We start from the raw sequence: 20,282 nt of genomic DNA, 5'->3' as shown, positions 1-20,282 counted from the left end.
TTTTGAAGTGTAGGAAGATAAGTACTGGACCAAAGTGGACCAGAAACAACAGGCCTGGAGCCAGTAACGAGACCCACATGACGTTTGATAAGGAGGGGTGTGTTTTTTGGGGAAGGTATCCTTGTACATTTGACTAGGTGTTCAGGGCAGATACAGTATCTTGGAAACCACTGTTTCTAGATTGTTCTATCTTTGCTGGGACGTAGTCCTTCAGGAGCTCTACACAATGTCAGGATACACTGTCTTAAGTCAATGCATGCTAGTAGTTCATAGCCGGACGGTGCTGAAGGTTCCCCAAAAGACAAATAAAGCACAAAAGTATTTTGAACCCAAAGTCACTGATATCTATTGCAGGAAAAATCCTATTTCAGTATTTGTTGGTGAGATAAAAAACAAGAATTCACAACAGAGAAAAAAAAATGTTTCATAAAGAGGTGAGCAATCCATTAAAATAATACGCAGCAATCCGGCAAAACCAAATAGTCGTATCCAACAAACAGGACAAATCTGATAAATTATTGAAAACATTCATACAGAGTAGTTACAGGCAAGGGTTCATCAAAAGTACTCAGTCCAAAGGTGGAAGAAAAAGGCAGAAGAATTGGTCCAAGTGCTCTGTAGCAGCCAAAACGTCTCTCTCACCCCTGTGCTGAAGCTCTCCCAAAATCTAAGAGACACTCTGGCTTAAAAAGATTGAAAGAAATACCTTAAGACGGACAACAGCATGGGTGGGGGGGAAAGAAACTTTGCAACACACACAATAGCGTCACCTATCCTCATCACTGACCTTTTGAACTAATGGCACAGAGGTAATGACGAAACACAGGGGCGCATTCTGCTCTTACTCTGTTCAATGCTTGTATGGACTGGGTGGTGGGCAGGGTCATGGGGTCCAGTGACTGTGGGGCATCTGTTGGTGAAGAAAGATTCACTGATCTTGACTTTGCTGACAATGCTGTGATCTTTGTGGAGTCAATGGAGGCTCTGATCGGGGCGCTAGAAAGACTAAGTGAGGCGTCTGAGTGTCTGGGCTTGCAAGTGTCTGATAAAAACAAAGAGCCAGGCCTTTAATGACCTCTTGGGCACGGCCATCTGTAGTGTGTCTGTTTGTGGTGAGAGTGTCAACCTCGTCATTGAGAGGTTTACTTACCTCAGCAGTGCCATTCATGACTCTGGTGACTCTTCCTATGAAGTCAGTAGCTGGACTGGGAGAGCATGGAGGTTCATGAGGTCGCTGGACAGGGGTGTGTGGCGCTCCCGATATCTCTGAAAAAGGGCGAAGGTCCAAGTCTTTGGTCCTGGTGCTTCCTGTGACGCTAAATGGTTATGAGACATTGACGCTATCCAGTGACCTGAGACAAAACTGGACTCCTACATGTGTGTCTCTCTGGAAAATCCTTAGTGTCCCGTTGGTTTGACTTTGTGTTGCTCATGGAGTCTCAAATGATGCACATGGCCTGCATTGTGAGGGAGCGTCAGTTATGGCACTACGGCCATGTGGTGTGTTTCCCCGAGGGTGATCCGGCTCGTAAGATCCTCATTGTTGGGGATCCGATTGGCTGGACCAGGCCAAGGGGTCGCCCACATAACACCTGGTTGCGGCAGATAGAGGGTCATTTTCAGAGGGTGGGACTGGACTGCATGTCTGCCTGGGAGTTGCCAACCAGGATCCCGAGTTGTTTCGGTGTGTAGTGGATACGGCAACACGCTGTACCAGTGCATGCTCCTCAACTTGACTTGACTGACTTGCACGGAGGCCTTTTAAACATTTCATACCCACTCACCCAAGGCAATGGGCTCATACCATTCGAATAGAGGTGGGTGATACACCCCCTTATACTCACCTTGTTTCTACGCATATATTATCTTCCCTACATTTCACACATCCCCAGGGATTATTTCTAAACTCTGACACAACAACAAAATATAAACTCCACAAACAAGTAAGGTAAAGCTACTACCATCCCCGTGCTGCGACTGCTTTCCCCTTTTCCCGTTTTGTTACTCTCGACTTTTGGGAGTCAGCTGCATAGAATGAAAACTACCCGTCAACTAACCATTAACGTGGCTAGCCCTCTAAAAAACAGGACTCTTCTAAGCCGGTAAGTGAAGGCATTGTATAAAATCTAAAAATCTGATTATTACTGGAAGGACGGCCCAGCATTAAGCATCTTGTGGTATTCATTTAACATTCAGGACTGTATCTGTCGACTCTAGACTGGGTTATATTTGGCTAAACACCGGTGGCTACTGGTTCTTCCGGCTTACCGTAGCCGACAAAGGACCTTGCGACCGTTCTACCACCGTCACACACAACACAAAAATATGCATAATTTTCCAACACATTGGTAATTTTTAAAAGTGAAAATCAATTTCAATATTACACAGACACCCATTAGAGACACTGCTGAAATCAACTTTTCTCAATGTTTGGAACATTGCAGAATCAGAATCTGAACTTAACGTGATTGCAAATTTTTAACCCCATCACTTGAAACTAAAAACACGTTTCAGTGAAGGAGTCATGGCAGCTGGACTGCTAGTCAGAGGGCTAAAAGAAACTGTCAGTTTTTACTGAAAGTGAAAGTTTGCAAATTAAAACTCGATTCAATCCATTCTGAAAAATATTGCAATTATTTTTTCCATCAGTATATACAAAAATAAAGGTGTTCTACAGAGCAATGAAAGCTGGCCAATGAGTGTTGTCACACACGTGCGCATAGGAGACGTTTATAGGCTCAAATAGTGTTATTTCTCAGAACAGGGGTTGGTGCTGTCACCTGATCCTTTCTCCTTTTCTTCCTCTGCAGACCAACAGAAGAACCAGTCACTTAATTACATCACCACCAGTTCGGCCCCCCTCTGTTGATGCCGTATCTGGTACCCAGAACCCATCTTCCTGCCATGTCAATTCCTGTTCCGGCTCCCTGACTCCCCCTCTTCCTCCATTCAGCAGCTTCCACATGTTAGTCAGTTCTGTTTTGCCCCAAACCACAGTAATACCAAACCCAATTCCAGTTTCAAATAAAGGATTTAATTTGTCATCAACACCTTTCTCTCCACAACCCCAGTAAAAATACACCAAGACACAATTCTCTCCTTCCATCTCCAACAGAGCGTTGTCTGCTGCCTCCCGACTCTGACTCGTTTAATTGAGGCGACGGGCTCTCTTTTAAAGTCAACCCAGGAACTGCTTGCAGTCTCATGACCAAGTCGTCTGGAGCATTTCAAGGTCGTGCGTGCGGAAATCAGAGGCAGCAACCTCTGGTGGTCCCCAAAGACCCAGACAGGGCCCCATTTCTGGACTCCAGCTCCCGTGCCACCCTGCAAGTGTCCTAATTGGGTTCAGGCCTGAACACCACTGCCACTTGTCTTGTTGGGAAATGAACTGCTTCCAGTTAAACCTGGTCCGTCCATTATGGCCTATTGGCCGGGCAAGAATCCACTAGCTATATTGATATTGTTACAAAATGTTGTTAACATCAGCGACAGTGGAAGCTGCCAGTCTGACAGAGAGGTCTGAGTGTGATGCAGTTCTGTGACGTAAGAATTAAACACTAAGGGATAATTAAATGGACAAATCGGAATAGAATGAATGAAAGTGATTAGCACAGATTAAGAAGCTATTCTGAGTGTTTAGGAAAAGGTGACACAGTGAAGCTTCACATTGGTGTACCATGAGATTTGGTCTGTGGGTAAATCAATGAATAGTAACTAACAGGGTTGTCCTAAACCTGGGGCATTTGGATAGGGACAGATAAGTTAAAGTTTCCATGTTCTACTCAATACTTCCTTGTGATTCTATGCATTCCTGGTGCCATAATTTAGTTATAAAAATGCAGGAGTGAGATTATCGCATTCAGAGACCCAAAGCCATCCCTGTCGTTATTTAATCCTGTTGAAAAGAAGGTGCTCGTTCATATTTGTCCAAAGTTCTCTGAGATTTCATACTTCTAAAACGAGCTAAACTTGGAGGACCAAGTTTTACCTGGTACACCTTCTCAAGATGTTTCCTCACGTCATTCCATGTGATCTCAAATATACTGTCCAGGTAAACTGGTTTGGTGTTGTAGAATTCGGCAAACTGCTGGTTGTACTTTTTGAGCACAAATCGCCAGTACACTGACGTGTACCCCTTGTAGAGGTTGCCCCACTTGTATCTTCTTAACAGTCTTCCTTGGCGGCTTGTCTTTTGGGTTTTCGATGAGATGCAGTTCATGGACCTCTCGTCAAAGTTCACAAAGATTTGCGAGTAACGCTTTTTAATCTGCGTTTTGAAAGGCAGCATTTTTGGTGGCATATGATTTACTGCAAACACTCTGTGGTATCGAGAGTAGTGCTGATGGTTGGATCCTTCCAGCTCACAAGGAGCTCCACAGGCTGGACATTTCTCCCCGCAGCCTCTCAATAATTTAAACAGCTGTTTGTGAGGGGGATTGGGGAGACTCCTTATTTCAAAGCTCACGTCCCAAGAACTAAACTCATGCAGAAGCTCTTTCTCTAAGGTGTCCATTACTTGTTCTAGATCTTTGCTAAACTCAGCAGCGTTTACTTCATATCCAAATTTAGCCACTTTCAGCTTTTCTTTCATAATAACTATTTGCAACTCGAGCTCTGAAATTAACTTCTGCAGGAACTCATCTGAAGTATTAAGATTTATTTTTGCAACTTCGGTCAAGGTCATCTTAACTGTACTACAAAGACGTTGTGTTGTCTCCTCCGCCATTGACAAAATCCTGACTTTACCATTCATTACAGTTCTGCAATACACATTTGCTTGTTTCTCTAGCCAGTCAAGTGCGTATTGGTCATAATCTGTGATGTAGTGCTTGTAAGCATCAAAGCTGTCTCTTTTGTACACGTCTACTAGGAGGGCGAGCTGGAAGTAACTGATATTTTCAAAAACGTAAGGCATCCACTTCTCCCTCATATTTGTGGTGATCTGTTTTGAGAGCTGCCGCTGGACCACACTCTTCAGAGATGGCTTCAGACACAAAGAACAGAAGCGTTTTGCTAACTTTTGACTGAGATCTCCTTCCCGGTAGAGGTCTTTGAGAGTCTCGCAGTATGCAGTCTTCTCTTCTTCAAGTCTGGCCAGTAGATTATTGTTCTGAAGAAATCTGTTGTGCATTTCCTGGAATTGACGTACAGCAATCGCACAAATATGAAGTTTCAGGTCAACGTAGAACTGGTCAGTGAGCTTCCTCTTTTCATCATAAAGTCTTTCGATTTGTTTATCGATGGTCACTATTACACCAGTGCAGTAATGCGGGTCGTAATCTGTGTCTTTATCGACCAGATCTTCAATGTGTTTTTTGCATTCTCTTATAATGCTATTGGCTGTCTCCTGGACGCCAGTCGATGTGAATCCCAATGTTAGCGAAAAACCAAACTTATGGAATGTTTTATAATGCACTGGAAGAACTTTGAACCCATCGTCTCCTATTGGCTCACATTTTCTATCTTTCAGCTTCCACTTCAAATCCTTCCTCTGACTAGCATTATTCAGAAGGCTTTTTTCCATATCTCGCTGAACGTCCACTTTATCCTCCGGACATTTGAAGAAACCAACAGTTTCCTTCCACATCTCATCAAATATCCAAGTGAGCTCTGCATCAGAAAGTTCTTTCTTCTCTTCTTTGCACTTCTTCACTAGTTCTTTTACTTTATGTTGGATGTTCGCGTCGTAGGTTTTACGGATTTTGCGAACGCTGTTCTGTCTTTCCCAGTTTTCAGCTGACGTTTCCAACTTCTTCAAACTGTCATCTTTAAGCTGCTGGCAGGCGATTTTGATGTTGGTCTCAAAATAGTGCCTGTGGTTTTCTATAAACTGTTTATTTTCTATGTCCATCTTAAAATAACTCTGGAGATTATAAAGAGCTTTGTCCTCCTGCTCTTGCCGTAACTCCTCCACTTCTGTTGATAATTTTGAAAGGAGGTCATCCAGCTCCTCACAGTTCTTAATTTTGACTTCCTCCCTTTCCCACCATTCCATGAACCTCTGCTGTATCTCCCATATCCAGTTTAGATATTGAGTGTCAAGTTTAGCAAATGCAGCCGCCTCAAGACTGTTCTGGAAACTGAATAGAAAGTCTTCTGATTTCACAGCAGCAGAGACATCTTCCATCCACTTAACAAAGTCTGAAATCTTTGACGGATTTTGTTTCTTTTTCTGCTCTTTGATATAATTGAGGAGCTCTTTTTTGAGTTCAAATACGCTTTCACTGTAACCAACATTTACCGTTGCCATTGGTGGAACGCCATGCCAGAGGCCAGCTATATATTTATTTGCGCTGGCTGGGTCACACTGAATCACATCAGAGAATTCACAGTAGACGCCTTCTTTCTTTTCCTGCTTTGCCGCAGCTTGAGTAACAGCATTGAGTCTGTTTAGAAGCTGAGTGGTGCCAAGCAAATTCATTTCCTTAGCAGAAATGTCAGCAACATTCTGGTGGGTAAAGTAAATGCTGGGCTTCTTTCCGGTCTCTTTCATCCTTATTAGTGCATGGATGACAATCTGCAGAACGTCTTGCATTTCGGCACTGGACTCCGATGCCAGATTTACTAGTGTGACATCACTTAATGCAGCTATCATGGTGGCCATTTCGTTGTCACGTTCATAATTGTCAGTCAGAGACATTAATTCCTGAGACTTTAATCCCTCGGTGTCGATCACCATGATGTAATCACATCCGAGTTCTGGCTTAATATCAGGGTCCACGTGGATCAGCTGCATAAAGGCCCCCTGTGTGCACCTTCCAGCACTGACGGCAAACTGAAGGCCGAAGAGGGTGTTGAGAAGAGTGGATTTCCCTGAGCTTTGCACCCCCAGTACAGAAAGGACAAATATGCGAGTGTTCGAGTGCGTTTTTTTGTTCACTTCATTCAGAATGTCTGATACCCACCTCATGGGTATGTTACAGACGCTGCCATCAATGAGTTCCACTGGGAAGCCAGCAAGCAGCATTTCTGCAACGGTGGCAGGCAAGTGGAGCAGGTCCTGTTTTAGTCTGGAATCGCACATAAGGAAAGTCTCATAAATCTGCCCGATTTCACGCAAAAAATGTTCCAGCCCTAGAGAGCTGCTTGTTAGCTTTTCAAGGAGTTGCTTTTGCTCATTTAGGTCCTTGCCTGCCATTTTTAGTTGTTCTCGCAATTCAGGTAGAGCTGTTGATGACAGAGAGTCCAGCTTCAGCTTCATCCACTGCAGAAAGAAGAGCCGCTCCTCCTTGGCACAGCCCAGGATTGTTTCCATAAATGTTTTCATTGGAGGTGTAATGTCATTATTAGAATATTTAAGGTGAATCTGCCTCTTTTTTTGTTCTAATTCCCTGGAATAGTCCAGTGTGTTCTTGTGTCCAATCTCCCTTAACCGTAGACTTTCCTTTTCGATTTTTGAATACTCGTGCCACGCTGGCCCTTGAAATGGGAACATCACTTGTTTGAATTCTGTGATTTTATGACAATTTAAGTCAGCAAGAACCTCCTCTGCCTTCTTTCGTCCAGTCTGACATGGACCATAGTCTTCATCCACTTCAAATCCATGCTCCCTTGCAAACCAGGACATTTCTTCTAGGCTCATGCAGTTTTGTCTTGAAGCCTGGATGTTGGTTATCTTTGTTCGAATTTCAGAGAGGTATTCATTTTTACTTCTCATTTGCTGGGTCAGTATCTGACTTTTGGTAATCTTGTGTGTTAAAATCAATGCTTGCAGACTTTTTTTTAATACTTCTTGTTTATTGGGTTTGTGGGTTTACCAACAGGAAAAGGTTTGCTTTTGATCTTGAGAGGTTCACGATAACTTCCTCCTCTTCATCTCCAAGGTTTTCCACAAAAACAAAAATGGCAGATGACTCATCGGAGAGTAGTGTAACCTGCATGGGAAAAGACAAAGCATCTCCTCGAAGGTTCATAAGAGCAAACGGCTCCTGGAAAACATTGAGGCTTTCATTTCCACTTGGCAAATACCAAATGAGTTCAACCAGACCGTTAGAAATTTCCCTGGCGACATCTCCACCTTCCATTTCTGAATACACAAAGAAACTGTAAGAATTTTGAGAGCTGCTCAAAAGACAGTTGAGGAAGACCGACTTTGAAGACTGAAGCTTCCCTAGCCTGATGAATGTCACCGTGTGCAACGGGTGGGTTGCTATGCTACATTCAGTAGTACAACTGGAACCCTTGATTGATTTTTGATGCCATTTTTTATGATAGATCTCAGTCCCCAGAGGAGAAACACACCCTGCTTCTCACAACTTGGAATCAGTATGGGCACAGCAAATTGGCACATTGACATTCTTAGCACAAGCTCCTGTTGGACAAACATGTCAGAACACATGAAGACCGCCAGAACCACATCCAGTGGGTTAAGGAGAGTCATGTTATCCGGTTCGGTGGCAAACAAGTCGCCCAGATCACATTCAGAAGACTCCCTATTAGACGCTAATTTTGCTGATGTTTCATCTGCTTTGCATTTCATTTTCATGGCATCTGAATGTACCATCATTAACTTTTGAATAAAATACCATGGTATGTCACTAAAACTCAAAGGCCTGCCTGAAAGGAATGTAAGTGGACTAAACATCTTAATTTCTTTGAGGGAGAGCTTTGTTGCACAGAATTTCTCTAAACCCAAACTTTCTATAATAGCATTTTTCTTCACCAGGTGTATCTTCTCTTGCTGCTGTTCAGATGCTTTTTGGGCATAGTGCAGAACCAACTGTACAAGTTCATTTGATTTCCTCTTCCATGAGTCTTTTCTAGCTGTGTTGTCTTTCATGATTGATTTGATTTTGTCCAGCATCCCCCTATAATCCTGGTTGACCTCTCCATTTTTGCCAAATACAACTTGACGAAGTGAAAAACTCATGTCTGGTCCTATCTCCTCCACCATAGTTCCCCAAAATCCTTGCTATTTCTTCCCTTTTTCTGTCTGACTTCATGTCTCCTTCCATGGCTTCGGTGAGTACTGTTTCAAAGATCAAGGCCTGAGCTTGTTCATCTGTCTGGTCTCCTTGCTCGGTAAAATATTTGTCCAGCTTTTGGGTTTTATTTGCAATAAGTTGCCACTCACTTTGTGAAAAGCAATTCTTCTCTAGGACATTTCCACTTGCAACATATGGGTAAAAAAGAGCAGTGACCAGAGCCTTATGCCTTTGATTGCCCATCTCTGCGACCGATTCCTTGAGTCTAAGGAGCTCGATGCAAGCAGCATACATGAACATCTCTTGGGCACCTTTAATTAAAGGATTCACTCCTGAAGCCTGACTGCTGATTTTGGAAAACAGGGAATGCACACTTTGAAAACCTGCCAACTCCTTTCGGGTGGATGAATCTGTACATTTAGTGACTACGGACAGAAGTTCATCAATACCTGGAAAGCTGGACTTATCCAAAATAGAGCGTTGTCCAAGAAGGCTAGAAACTTGATCTAACAGGGCAGTCTTATGGAGTGATGTCAGCTGTGAGTTACCGATGCCATATGCTAGCCATTTAAGGAATGCCTGCATGTCCTTGTTACGGATGATGTTTTGGTACCAAAAGTAGTTGGCATTTCTGCCCTGGAGCATTTTCACTTGAAAGTATACCTTCAAGCATTCACAAATATGTTCAGTGCACTTTTCGTCAAAAGTTTCACTAGAGTTCTCAGGCCATTCTCTGCTTGCTTCAAGTAGATCATGAACAATCACTTCCGCTTTCATCAGTTTCTCCGCTTCAAGGCCCATATCTTCTAAGCCGGTTACCTTTTCCCAGCATCTTTTGATTGTGTTGGCTACTGATTCATAGTCTTCAAAATCTTTCTTGTGGTTCCATAGCACAATTTTCCACATAGGAATGAAGCGATTTTTATGTCCACGGTCAATTATCCTCCACATACCGCTTTTAGACAAGAGTTCGGTTTGCCAGTGGTCCAGTGAGTCTGAGTCTGGTGGTCCACCATCTATCTGAAAGACGATTGCAAGATGTTTCTGATTCTGCTTATCATACTTGCTTATTACCATACTTTCAAAGGTTGAAGGGTCTTTGGAAGAGTTGGAGTTACACAAAATATAATTCTCCTCATCTATGATTTTTTCCACCAGCTCCTGCCATGTCTCTCTCTGTTCTTCTAAGAACTGAGAACTTTCTACTTTCATCCTGGTGGACCCTCCAAATGTGCACATAGTGTTGGCATGTGAGCCATACTTTTCGAGGATTATCTTGCATTGCTCTTTCTGCTCTTCTCCAATTAGTGATTCCAGCTTCTTCAGGTCAGATATCACGGCGCTAGAAAGAAAGAGGTTGTGCCTCGTGAAGGTGCATGTTGCAACTGGGATGAAACATCTCTTCCACTCACACATGTACGATACATCTGCCTTCTTCAGTAGAACCTGACCCAGGGTCCTCATCATAGCAAACCGAACTAGTGACGTCTACATCTGCTGTCATTTCCTGGAAAATGCTGTATCCTCCAATTTCAAGTAATTTTGCAGATATTTCTTCCTGGGTGCGAGACTCAAAAAATTTAAACAGATCCAACGCTTCATTTTCATGATACGACCATCTACATTTCACGGGCACATTGATCATTTTCAATCGTTTCTTCAGCATATCTCTGGGATTGTCTGAGAAAAGAATTCCCTGAAGCGCAAGTCCACCAGATGAGTTCTCCAGAACTTGTGTCCATCTTTCTGGAGGTGCCGTTGGATCCCAGTCACATTCTTTTTGTCGCCGAAGGGCATGATGCTTCTCCTGTCCGTAAATTTTACTTCACACTACGCGAAAGAGGCCGTCTTTGATACCTGCAAATGAAAACACAGAAGATCAGTAAGCAAGCAGAACCACACAAAGGCTTCACAAGATGTCACTTTTTCATTGTGTATTGTTTTAAGCCGAGTCGAATATCATATGAAGACAATTTGCAGTAGAGGTTTGTCACAGTGAATGTTTCAAAATTTCTACCTTTTAGTAGTGTACATTAAGAGAAACCTGCCTTCAGGGAACTTCCTAAATGTTCAGTTAGAATTTTAACATTCCTGCATCCACCCTATTATTTACTTCACCCATTTTGTAAGAAAATAACAGCTGACCAGAGCCTATGGGGTGCAAGATAGGATCCACCATGGATGGGACACACCAGGGCTTTTTACACCAAACTAATTTACACTCACCCATTAATCAGCAGCATAGCTTGAGGGTCTCACAGTGGCACTGTGGTTGGTGTGGTAGCCTCACAGGTCCATGGTACTGACAAGCAGAGGTGGGTAGTAACGAGTTACATTTACTCCATTACATTTACTTGACTAACATTTTTAAAAAATTGTATGTCTAAAAGTAGTTTACTGCACCATACTTTTTACTTTTACTTGAGTACATTTGTGAAGAAGAAACGCTACTTTTACTCCGCTACATTGGACAACACTTGAATCGTTACTTTTTTTCCATAAGATACACTATATTTTAACAGAGAGAAGACGCCAGTACTGCATGACTGTTTCACCAATCAGACGTACCAATAATAATCACAAGACTCCGTTTCACCAATCAGATGTAGCAACAATAATCACATGGCTCCATTTCACAAATCAGACATAGCCATGCAGTCACATGACCACACACAAACTGTGGCGGCATAGCGGCACAAACTCTTCACAGACATCGGACAGCGAAAGAAAGAATACAAGTGGAACCTCGGTTTGCGAGCATAATTCGTTCCGCAATCCAAAGCACTCATATATCAAAGCGAATTTCCCCATAGGAAATAATGGAAACTCAGATGATTCATTCCACAACCCAAAACTATTCATATAAAAATGATTAATACAAAATATAAAGTAAAATACATAAAACAAATTAACCTGCACTTTAACTTTGAAAAGAATCATGGCTGGTGTGAGTGAGTTTCTAAACTCTTGTGGGATTTCACCCAATGGGACGTTGAAGAGCATCCCGAAGCAACTGCAGGCACCCAGCGGCTGTAGCAGTTCGCCGTAAAAGTGAATCCGAAAAGATCACGGTCATGATATAAGCACCTGCTGTCGATGGGTGATACAAGGAACAAGGAACATTATAAATGCGCAGGGCACAGTATTACTTGGCCACTAACCTGGGCATGACCCTGCCTGACTGCCGTGTCTGTGTATAGGAGAGCGGTAGATCCCGCTGCAATAAATAACCGCGCTGTTCCTGTATCAAGCTGAATAAAGATGGTGTCGCTAAAGTATTGAGACTCAGCTTCGTGTTTTGGGGTGTCACAATGCTGTTGTAAACACTATACGCTCGTACGGATGTTGACTGTATGAGTGAGGCGTTCCGACTGATGATTACCCACAATCCCACAGCGAGAGAGAGAAGAACCATCAGCTCAGTTGTGATCACGTGATGCTCGGCAGACAAAGCATATATGGACTACTCGTATTGCAAGACCTCACTCGTTTATCAAGTCAAAATTTATTTAAAATTTTAGCTCGTCTTGCAAAACACTCGCAGTCCAAGTTACTCGCAATTCAAGGTTCCACTGTACATGAAAAATGAGAGCCAACTCCTGCTGAAGCTTAACCATCACTTCACTGAGTGAAGAACAAGAACGTTCTAACCAAACATGGACAGACACAGACAGTCAAGGTAAAGTGAGACTTGTTGGACGTGCACAGGCTGCCTTGTTCTGATGTTATGTTCTATCAGCTGTGCTATTTGGAGGGCGAGTGAATATGCAGTGTTATTATACTGTCAGTGTACAGGACATCTCGTCACTCTAAGTAGTTTGCACTGTTCAAACATACACGTCACCTACTGGAGGTATCGGCTTCAAAAGCTTTGTTGTGAAAAACGGAGATTTGGAACTTTGTGTCATTTGTGCATCTTTATTTTGTAAAGATGTTATTTATTTTTACTCATTTTTTATTTTATTATTTGGAAATAGCAGAATTTGCACATTATTTTATATTTTGTCTGTCTTATTACATTTCTAAAAAATAAGTCATTTATTATTTTTTCTCCAGCCGTCTGGAGTTTTTTTTTTTTGTTTTTGTTTTTTCTGTCCACCCTGGCCATTGAACTTTACTCTTATCCTATGTTAATTAATGTTGACTTGTTTTATTTTCTTACTGTGTCTTTTATTTTTCTATTCTTCATTATGTAAAGCACGTTGAGCTACTTTTTGTATGAAAATGTGCTGTATAAATAAATGTTGTTGTTGTTCTTAGAAGAGACAGAATGGCGCCAGAGCATTCCTGGGTCCAACAATAAAAGGAGTGGGGGTAAAGAAGGAGGAAGAATTTTTGGTTATTGATCATTTATTATGAATTTGCAGCTTGTTATTGGGAGAGGATTGTGGAAAGTGCCTGGGAGAAGAAATCAAATCCTTTATTTTATTCTACTAATGTGTGGTGTATTGCTGGGTCTGTGGTTGAGGACTCTCTGGTACTCTCTTGTGGTCAATATACATTTATATATATATTTTTAGTTTCCAAAAGGTCCAACCATATGAAGGTTCCAGAAGGAAGATTTATTTATTTATATCCACATCAGGCTCCATACAGTAAATAACAATGGATAGATGGTAACAGATTTGTGAGATACCAGTGGTTCCTGATTGTAAAAAGACTCTCGCTACATAACTGACCGCAAGTGACCGCCTGCAGCAGCAGCTCCGTGTTTGTTTGTCTTTGTTGTTGTTTGCTACTTCTTTATGGATAACATGGATAACCATGCTTGGACCCGGATATTCTGAGACCAGTTTGTCAGTGTTAGTGCTACTAATTAACTTCTTGTGAATTCATTTTAATTGAATTGCTTTCTGAATTTCTTCCTCATTTCTCTGAATTGCTTCATTTTTTTCCTTAAATGGCACCCAAACAGAAATGAAATGTGAAGAGAGGGAGCCAACAGAAGACCAACAAAGTCAGGGCCTCAAACTCCAACCAATTTCACTCCAACCAGCTGCTTAATGAGGCGCCGAGTCTTGTTGTTAATTAAGCCCTTCTTTAATTATTATTACTATTCATGGTGGCTCCAAAATCCATACTAACCTCTACTCTCTCTTCTGCTTGTTTTCTGGTTTTCTGTGGTGGCGACCTGTGTCACCACCATCTGATCAAAGCTCCATGATGTCCCTACATTGATGGATTAAAGGCCAGAAGTCCATGTGACCGTCATCATCAAGTCCTTCCCTGAACCCTGAATACAACTGATCATTTATGTGAGGTAGAATGCCCAGAGGGGACTGGGTGGTCTTGTGGCCTGGGAACCCCTGCAGATTTTATTTTTTCTCCAGCTGTCTGGAGTTTTTTTTGTTTGTTTTTTCTGTCTTCCCTGGCCATCGGACTTTACTTTTATTCTAAGTTAATTAGTGTTCTCTTATTTTAATTCTTACTTTGCCTTTTTTCATCATGTAAAGCACTTTAAGCTCCATTATTTGTATGAAAATCCACGCATCCATCTATTATCCAACCCTTCTATATCCTAACTACAGGGTCTGCTGGGGCCAATCCCAGCCAACACAGGGCGCAAAGCAGGAAACAAACCCCGGGCAGGGTGCCAGCCCACCGCAGGGCACACACACACACACACCAAGCACACACTAGGGACAATTTAGAATCTCCAATGCACCTAACCTGCATGTCTTTGGACTGCGGGAGGAAACCCACGCAGACACGGGGAAAACATGCAAACTCCACACAGGTAGGACCCAGGAAGTGAACCCAGGTCTCCTAACTGCGAGGCAGCAGCACTACCCACTGCGCCACCGTGCCACCCTTGTATGAAAATGTGCTATATAAATAAATGTTGTTGTTGTTTAATTTTGTGGCTTTGTTGCTGCTCTCGTGGTGCATTAGCAGACATTTCTGAAATTGTTGCTTTTTTCTATAGCTGCACTGTTAAAATGTGGTACTTGTGTACTAAACGGACGGCAGAGAATTAGCCTCAAAATTAAAACGTAACAATAACTTCCAATTGTACTTATCTATTCCTATAATATTCCAATATCTGTAAATTTCTCTATTTTTTATCCTAATAAATATGTTATTAATTTGGCAAAACACTTCTGTTTTTCTTTGTCATGCCGTCCGTTTACTACACAAGCACCTAAAATATTTTGGGGACCTGAGCAGATCGACATTCCTGAGCCCTTCATCATTCTTTATTTTCAGATATTGTATGATGGACACCAGTTGTTTTGGTTGATTTTGTATCTCGTTATTGTTTGGCTGCTAATTAAGGACAAAGAAACAATCGAGGGGTCTGAGTCTTCAAGAACAAGTCAATTAAAATGAGTTCAAAAGAAGTTAATTGGCACCAAAAACAGGTCCCTCATGAAGAAAAGGCTTAGAATGAAAACCTGCAGTCATGGTGGTCCTCCAGGACCTCTGCTCTGAAGAATCACCATGGCACCTTGATTTTTTAAGTGTACGCCCAATTCCACAGGCTGAAGCGCCGACCTTCTTAATGACATCTTCGATTTGAAGCCGTTTTGATTGGACTGAAAACCTACAGCCACAAGAGGGCGCCCGAGACTAAACTTTAAAATCACAGTAGTAAGACAGACTGGTCAGGCCGGGCACGAGGCCACTTGACTTGTGCGGGGTGGCACTTTTCTGTTCAGTTCGGCCAAATACGGCTTAAATGCGGAAACACAATACGCGTGTCAGCATTTTATATATTTTTACTACTGCTACAGTTTAATAAGTTTTAATTCCGTAATCGGTGCTTCACGCCTTTCACTTGGCACGTAATCCCCACTTTAGGTATCGAGTTGTGAACCTGTACATATACCCTCTTAGTATCAATTCATCTTAAATCTGACGGCCTAGCAACACACCATCAACCGAGCGCTACTCAGACCTCGGACCTAAGTGCAGAGAACCCAGGTGGTCGTGCACGTGCAGGCAAACTTTGGGCTGGTTATGTCAGACTGCAGGTGTTCAGGAGGGGAGCCTGAGGACTTAATCCGTCCGCGATCGTGTAGACATCGAGACAGTAATGGCTCAGAGATATTAAACCCTTGTGGTCCTGTTAGGGAGAACCACGAGAGCAAGAAGCCTCGCAGAAAATGCAGCGTTTGAAGCTAATTATGAAAATAATCAAACTATATCTCCGATTTCTTTACGTGCGTTCTTTTTTTCAAGAATGCCCTATTTATTTATTGTGAGAATCAAAACGAGATCCGAATGTAAGGCTTATGACAGAAACTAAACTAGGCTACCTTCGCACGCGCAGTATGTTAAACATGTTACACAATACAACGCCCTACATTCGATGTGATTTTGCCGAGCTCATCGACTCCCCGTAACTTTTCTTTTTGACTACGAAAAGGGCTAAGGGCTCTCGCGCAAGCGCAGTCCCGGTTACAATATTCCAAGTGCGCCTCACCGATCCCGTATAAGACGTGCTATTAATTACTCTACCTCTGTTCGCTGTCTCCCCACGTCCCTGGGTCTGACCCGGACTTCAGCAGTTTATCGTCCTGGGCTTTGAGAAATGCGCTGCTGCTTTTAGTTACAGGTGGATGGGAGTGCCCTGCTAAAAAAAAAATGCACAGCTGCAGAACAGGTAAGAATACCGCAGGCACAGAAGCTGAACTTTCAGTATGTAAGGGCAGACGGTTGGTGAGATGGCAGGCGTCTTGCTCCCATCAGACTTACTACACTGGTGAGTCACGTCAACTACTAAGAGTGAGGTGCATAGAGACGTCTTATGTAGCTGAACTGGCCCGCCGTTAGTGAGCCGGCGCATGCTCAGAGACGTCCTCCAATGCATTAGCACCGTGTGCTTAAAGGTGGGGACCCAAAAGGCTTGATGTCTTCAATAACTAAACAGGATGGCGAATCTTATGGCATATCATATGCTGGGGGGGGTCTGGCCAAAAAAAAAAAAACAAAACAAGACCCTTAAGTGATTTTAAAATGTTCAGGAGTAACAGAAGAAAGCATTGAAAATGGGGATTGACATCAAGTACCCTCGCTGCAGCCTTTGAGAAGGGTGTAAGTACCAGCTAAATAAATGAGCTTAATCGACGGAATGGTCTCCTCTCATTTGTCAAATTTCTTATGTTCTTAACTGCTAGGGTTTTTATAACTTGTGTGTTTTTTTTCCATTGGTAGCCCATTGTTTGTCCACATTTTCTGGTGATGCCCTATGAATCATCCATCATGCTGACATCCCAATCTCCATGGTACACTCTTAAAAACCAGGCTGCCAGAGCGGTTCTTCAGAGTGAGGCCATTGGGGGACCCTTTTTGGTTCCCAAAATACAAATCCACATGAAGGCTCCGGAAAGATCCTTACAGTAAGAGGCTCCCTACAGAGAATACTCATGAAGAGATGGTAACAGATTTGTGAAACACCAATAGGTAATGATTTTAAAATAACGAATGCAAAATGGTTTCTTGACTTGTTAGTATACTTCAGGTATTGCTAATACATTAAAGATTGCAGGTTTTTATCTACATTTTAGGAGGCTATTCAAGGCTTGAAGCACCAACTTTATATGCAGAGAACCCTTGCCAGAATAAAATGGTGCGCTGCCAAGCAAAAGTTCAATAACGAACCACACAACATAAAAAAGAACCATAAAATCTCATTCAAGAACCCGCATTTTTAAGTGTACCTTCTGTCCATGAACTCGAGAGCCTGACGGAATCTTTGGGACGGCAATGGCTGCAGACCGGAGGACATTATGGAGCTGTCAATCAAATCTGACTTGAGCGAATCACGTTGTTGCTTGTTTGTATCCAATCAAAAAGAAGTTAATTTGTCCAAATATCAACTCTCGAGTCCTTCACCCAGCTCTTCACTCACCGTTATTTTAAGGGAAAATTTCCAATGTGCTTCCAAAAATTGAACGTTGAGACTCACGTGGCAACCCAGTTCCTTAAACTTGTCAAAAAATGTAATGCGATAGAGGAAAATGTTTTTCATTTTTGAATTCAGTTCCCAAAAGTGTACAAAAATCACATGAAAGCCAATTTTCTTCAATGTGTACCTGTGATAAAATGTATTGTGGATGTGTTGAGTTGTGGGATAAAAGGCCAATCCCCTGGTTCATGCTTTTGGCTGATGACATTTGTGTAGAGCAAAAATAATAATAACTAGCTGACTACCCAGAGGCTTCGCTCACTGAGTGCAAAGGAAAAAAATAAAATGTAGTATATAAATTATTAAATAGCAAAACATTAACATGTAAGAAGTAAAGATACATTGATCAGTACTGGAGTGCTTTCGGGTAAAGTACATTTTAAAGGCGCTATAACACAACAGGTAAGTAGCACTAACAGCAGCTTCAATGTATTTGAATCATCTCTCTCGGTAGCAGATCCCTTGTGAAAGGTGCCACATGACGGCTGTGGTATAGAAATTACATTTTCTATGCAATCCTGCAAATTTCTGCCTGACAACCTTGCACTACGTGCTTGTGATTTAAGAGAAAAATTATTCTGAGAAATGTGGGCGCTGCCCTTCCGTGCCTAACGGGCAGAAGGTCCAAACAATTCCCAAGTCCAAAACTTCACATGAAGAGGTCGGTACATCTTCTTAGATGTAAACCCTACACGTTGTTAAAAGAATTCATCACAAAAGCAACCTTGAATGTTGCGGGGTTTTAGTGACCCGAATTCGCCGTAAGGGACAGTAAGTAGTCGTGAAGGGCAGTTTACAAAGACAGTCCTGCTTCGATGGCGCCGATTACACTCGTTCGCAATGTTTTCCACTCTCCCAGGAGTGATCGAAGAATTATGACGAAGGTTAAAGGAAAGGTTTCTTAGACAGTGGCAAGGCCAGCAATGGCGTACGGAGCCGAGACGTGGAGAGTAAAGGGAGTGCAGGAGAAGAAGTCGAATGTGGCAGAAATGAAAATGTGGAGATGGACGTGTGGAGTCACAAAAAAAGGACAGAATAAGGAGTGAGACAATCAGAGGTATAACAAAAGTGGGAGAAGATAACTAAGAAAGTACCAGAAAGTAAAGCGATTTGAACATGTGATGAGGAGAGAGACCATGAAAATGTGGGCAAAAGAGGGATGGGGGTGGAAGTACCTGGGACGAGAAAGCAAGGGAGGTCAAGGTGGAGGTAGATGGATAAAGTAAAAAAGGATCTGAAGGAAGAGGGTCTGACTGTGGAGAAGGTGAAGGACTGAGCTTTATGGAGAAGGTTGATCAGGCACATCAACCCCAAATAGAAGTGGGAATACATGAAGAGGAAGAAAAAGCGCACCTGTGATAATCGATCCTCTGCTCAGCATCTTAAAACACTACGAATTGCAGCTTTTCAAGATGAGCCCCCCAGACCCCCAGCGTTGCTGTAAGAAGGCAGAGTAAGTGTAGAGCAAAGTCCAATGATGTCCAGTTAATGAAGAGGCACGTAATGAAGTGTACAAGCCATTGGACTTTAAAAGCCTGCGGCATGCAATCGTAGCAGCTCATTAATACTGATGGGATCGGACTAACAATATCAAGTCACACCCATAATGCTCAAAAGTTGTGGAATAACCAGTTTGTCTGAAGCAAGGCTTGTTGTCGCAGAGTACGTTCATCGTGAACGGGCAGAAAAAAAAAGTGTGATTGGAATGAAAGCATTCAGCATGGTCTGCATTTTTTTTGTTGTATCATTACTTTAACCCTCCCAAATATCTGCAAGCAAAACAAACAACAAAATATTCATAAAAAATACTTGTTGCCCTCGCTACGTGCTCCATGTGACTTCTGTGCATTTTTAGCAGCACTCCCGGGATGCTATAAAAAGAATGGAGAAGGCTGCCCGTCAAAGAAAGTACAATACAAGATAAAAAAAATACATGTTAAAATGAAAAGGGATAAAATGTATATTGAACAGGATGTGTTAAATGACGTAAACAAGATTTTAAAAATGAATTACTGTACAGGGTGGCACTGTGGCGGAGTGGTAGCACTGCTGCCTCGGTTCGCCTCCCGGGTCCTCCCTCCCTGCGTGGAGTTTGCATGTTCTCCCCGTGTCTGTGTGGGTTTCCTCCCACAGTCCAAAGACATGCAGGTTAGGTGCATTGGCGATCCTAAATTGTCCATAGTGTGTGTGCCCTGCGGTGGGCTGAGCCCTGTCAGGGATTTGTTCCTGCCTTGCACCCTGTGATGGTTGGGATTGGCTCCAGCAGACCCCCGTGACCCTGTGTTAGATTATAGCAGGTTGGGTAATGACTGACTGACTGACTTATTGTACAAATGCCAATATAAGGACTCAGGTTGCTTCCTGCCTTTTTCCCGATGCAAAGTAATTATAGATAGAAAGTTATTTGCCATTAGGGGGAAATTTGTTTTTTTACAGAAGTTCTTTAA

At 42.6% G+C, this 20,282-nt stretch overlaps 1 protein-coding gene across 1 annotated transcript; it reads right to left on the bottom strand.

Annotated features, from left to right (window-relative positions):
* Window positions 1-3,022: 3,022 nt before the first annotated feature.
* On the bottom strand, window positions 3,023-16,524 carry LOC120536639 (up-regulator of cell proliferation-like). Its single transcript, XM_039765062.1, is given in 4 exon segments — window positions 3,023-7,737; window positions 7,739-8,209; window positions 8,212-10,781; window positions 16,386-16,524. Coding segments are annotated over 3 exon segments (5,001 nt in total). The 5' UTR covers window positions 8,894-10,781; window positions 16,386-16,524; the 3' UTR covers window positions 3,023-3,889.
* Window positions 16,525-20,282: the final 3,758 nt, after the last annotated feature.

Source organism: Polypterus senegalus, chromosome 10 (genome assembly GCF_016835505.1).
Source record: "Polypterus senegalus isolate Bchr_013 chromosome 10, ASM1683550v1, whole genome shotgun sequence".
Taxonomy (NCBI): Eukaryota; Metazoa; Chordata; class Cladistia; order Polypteriformes; family Polypteridae; genus Polypterus; species Polypterus senegalus.
Note: the sequence above shows the minus strand (reverse complement) of the source record. Positions and strands in the feature narration are given on the sequence as shown.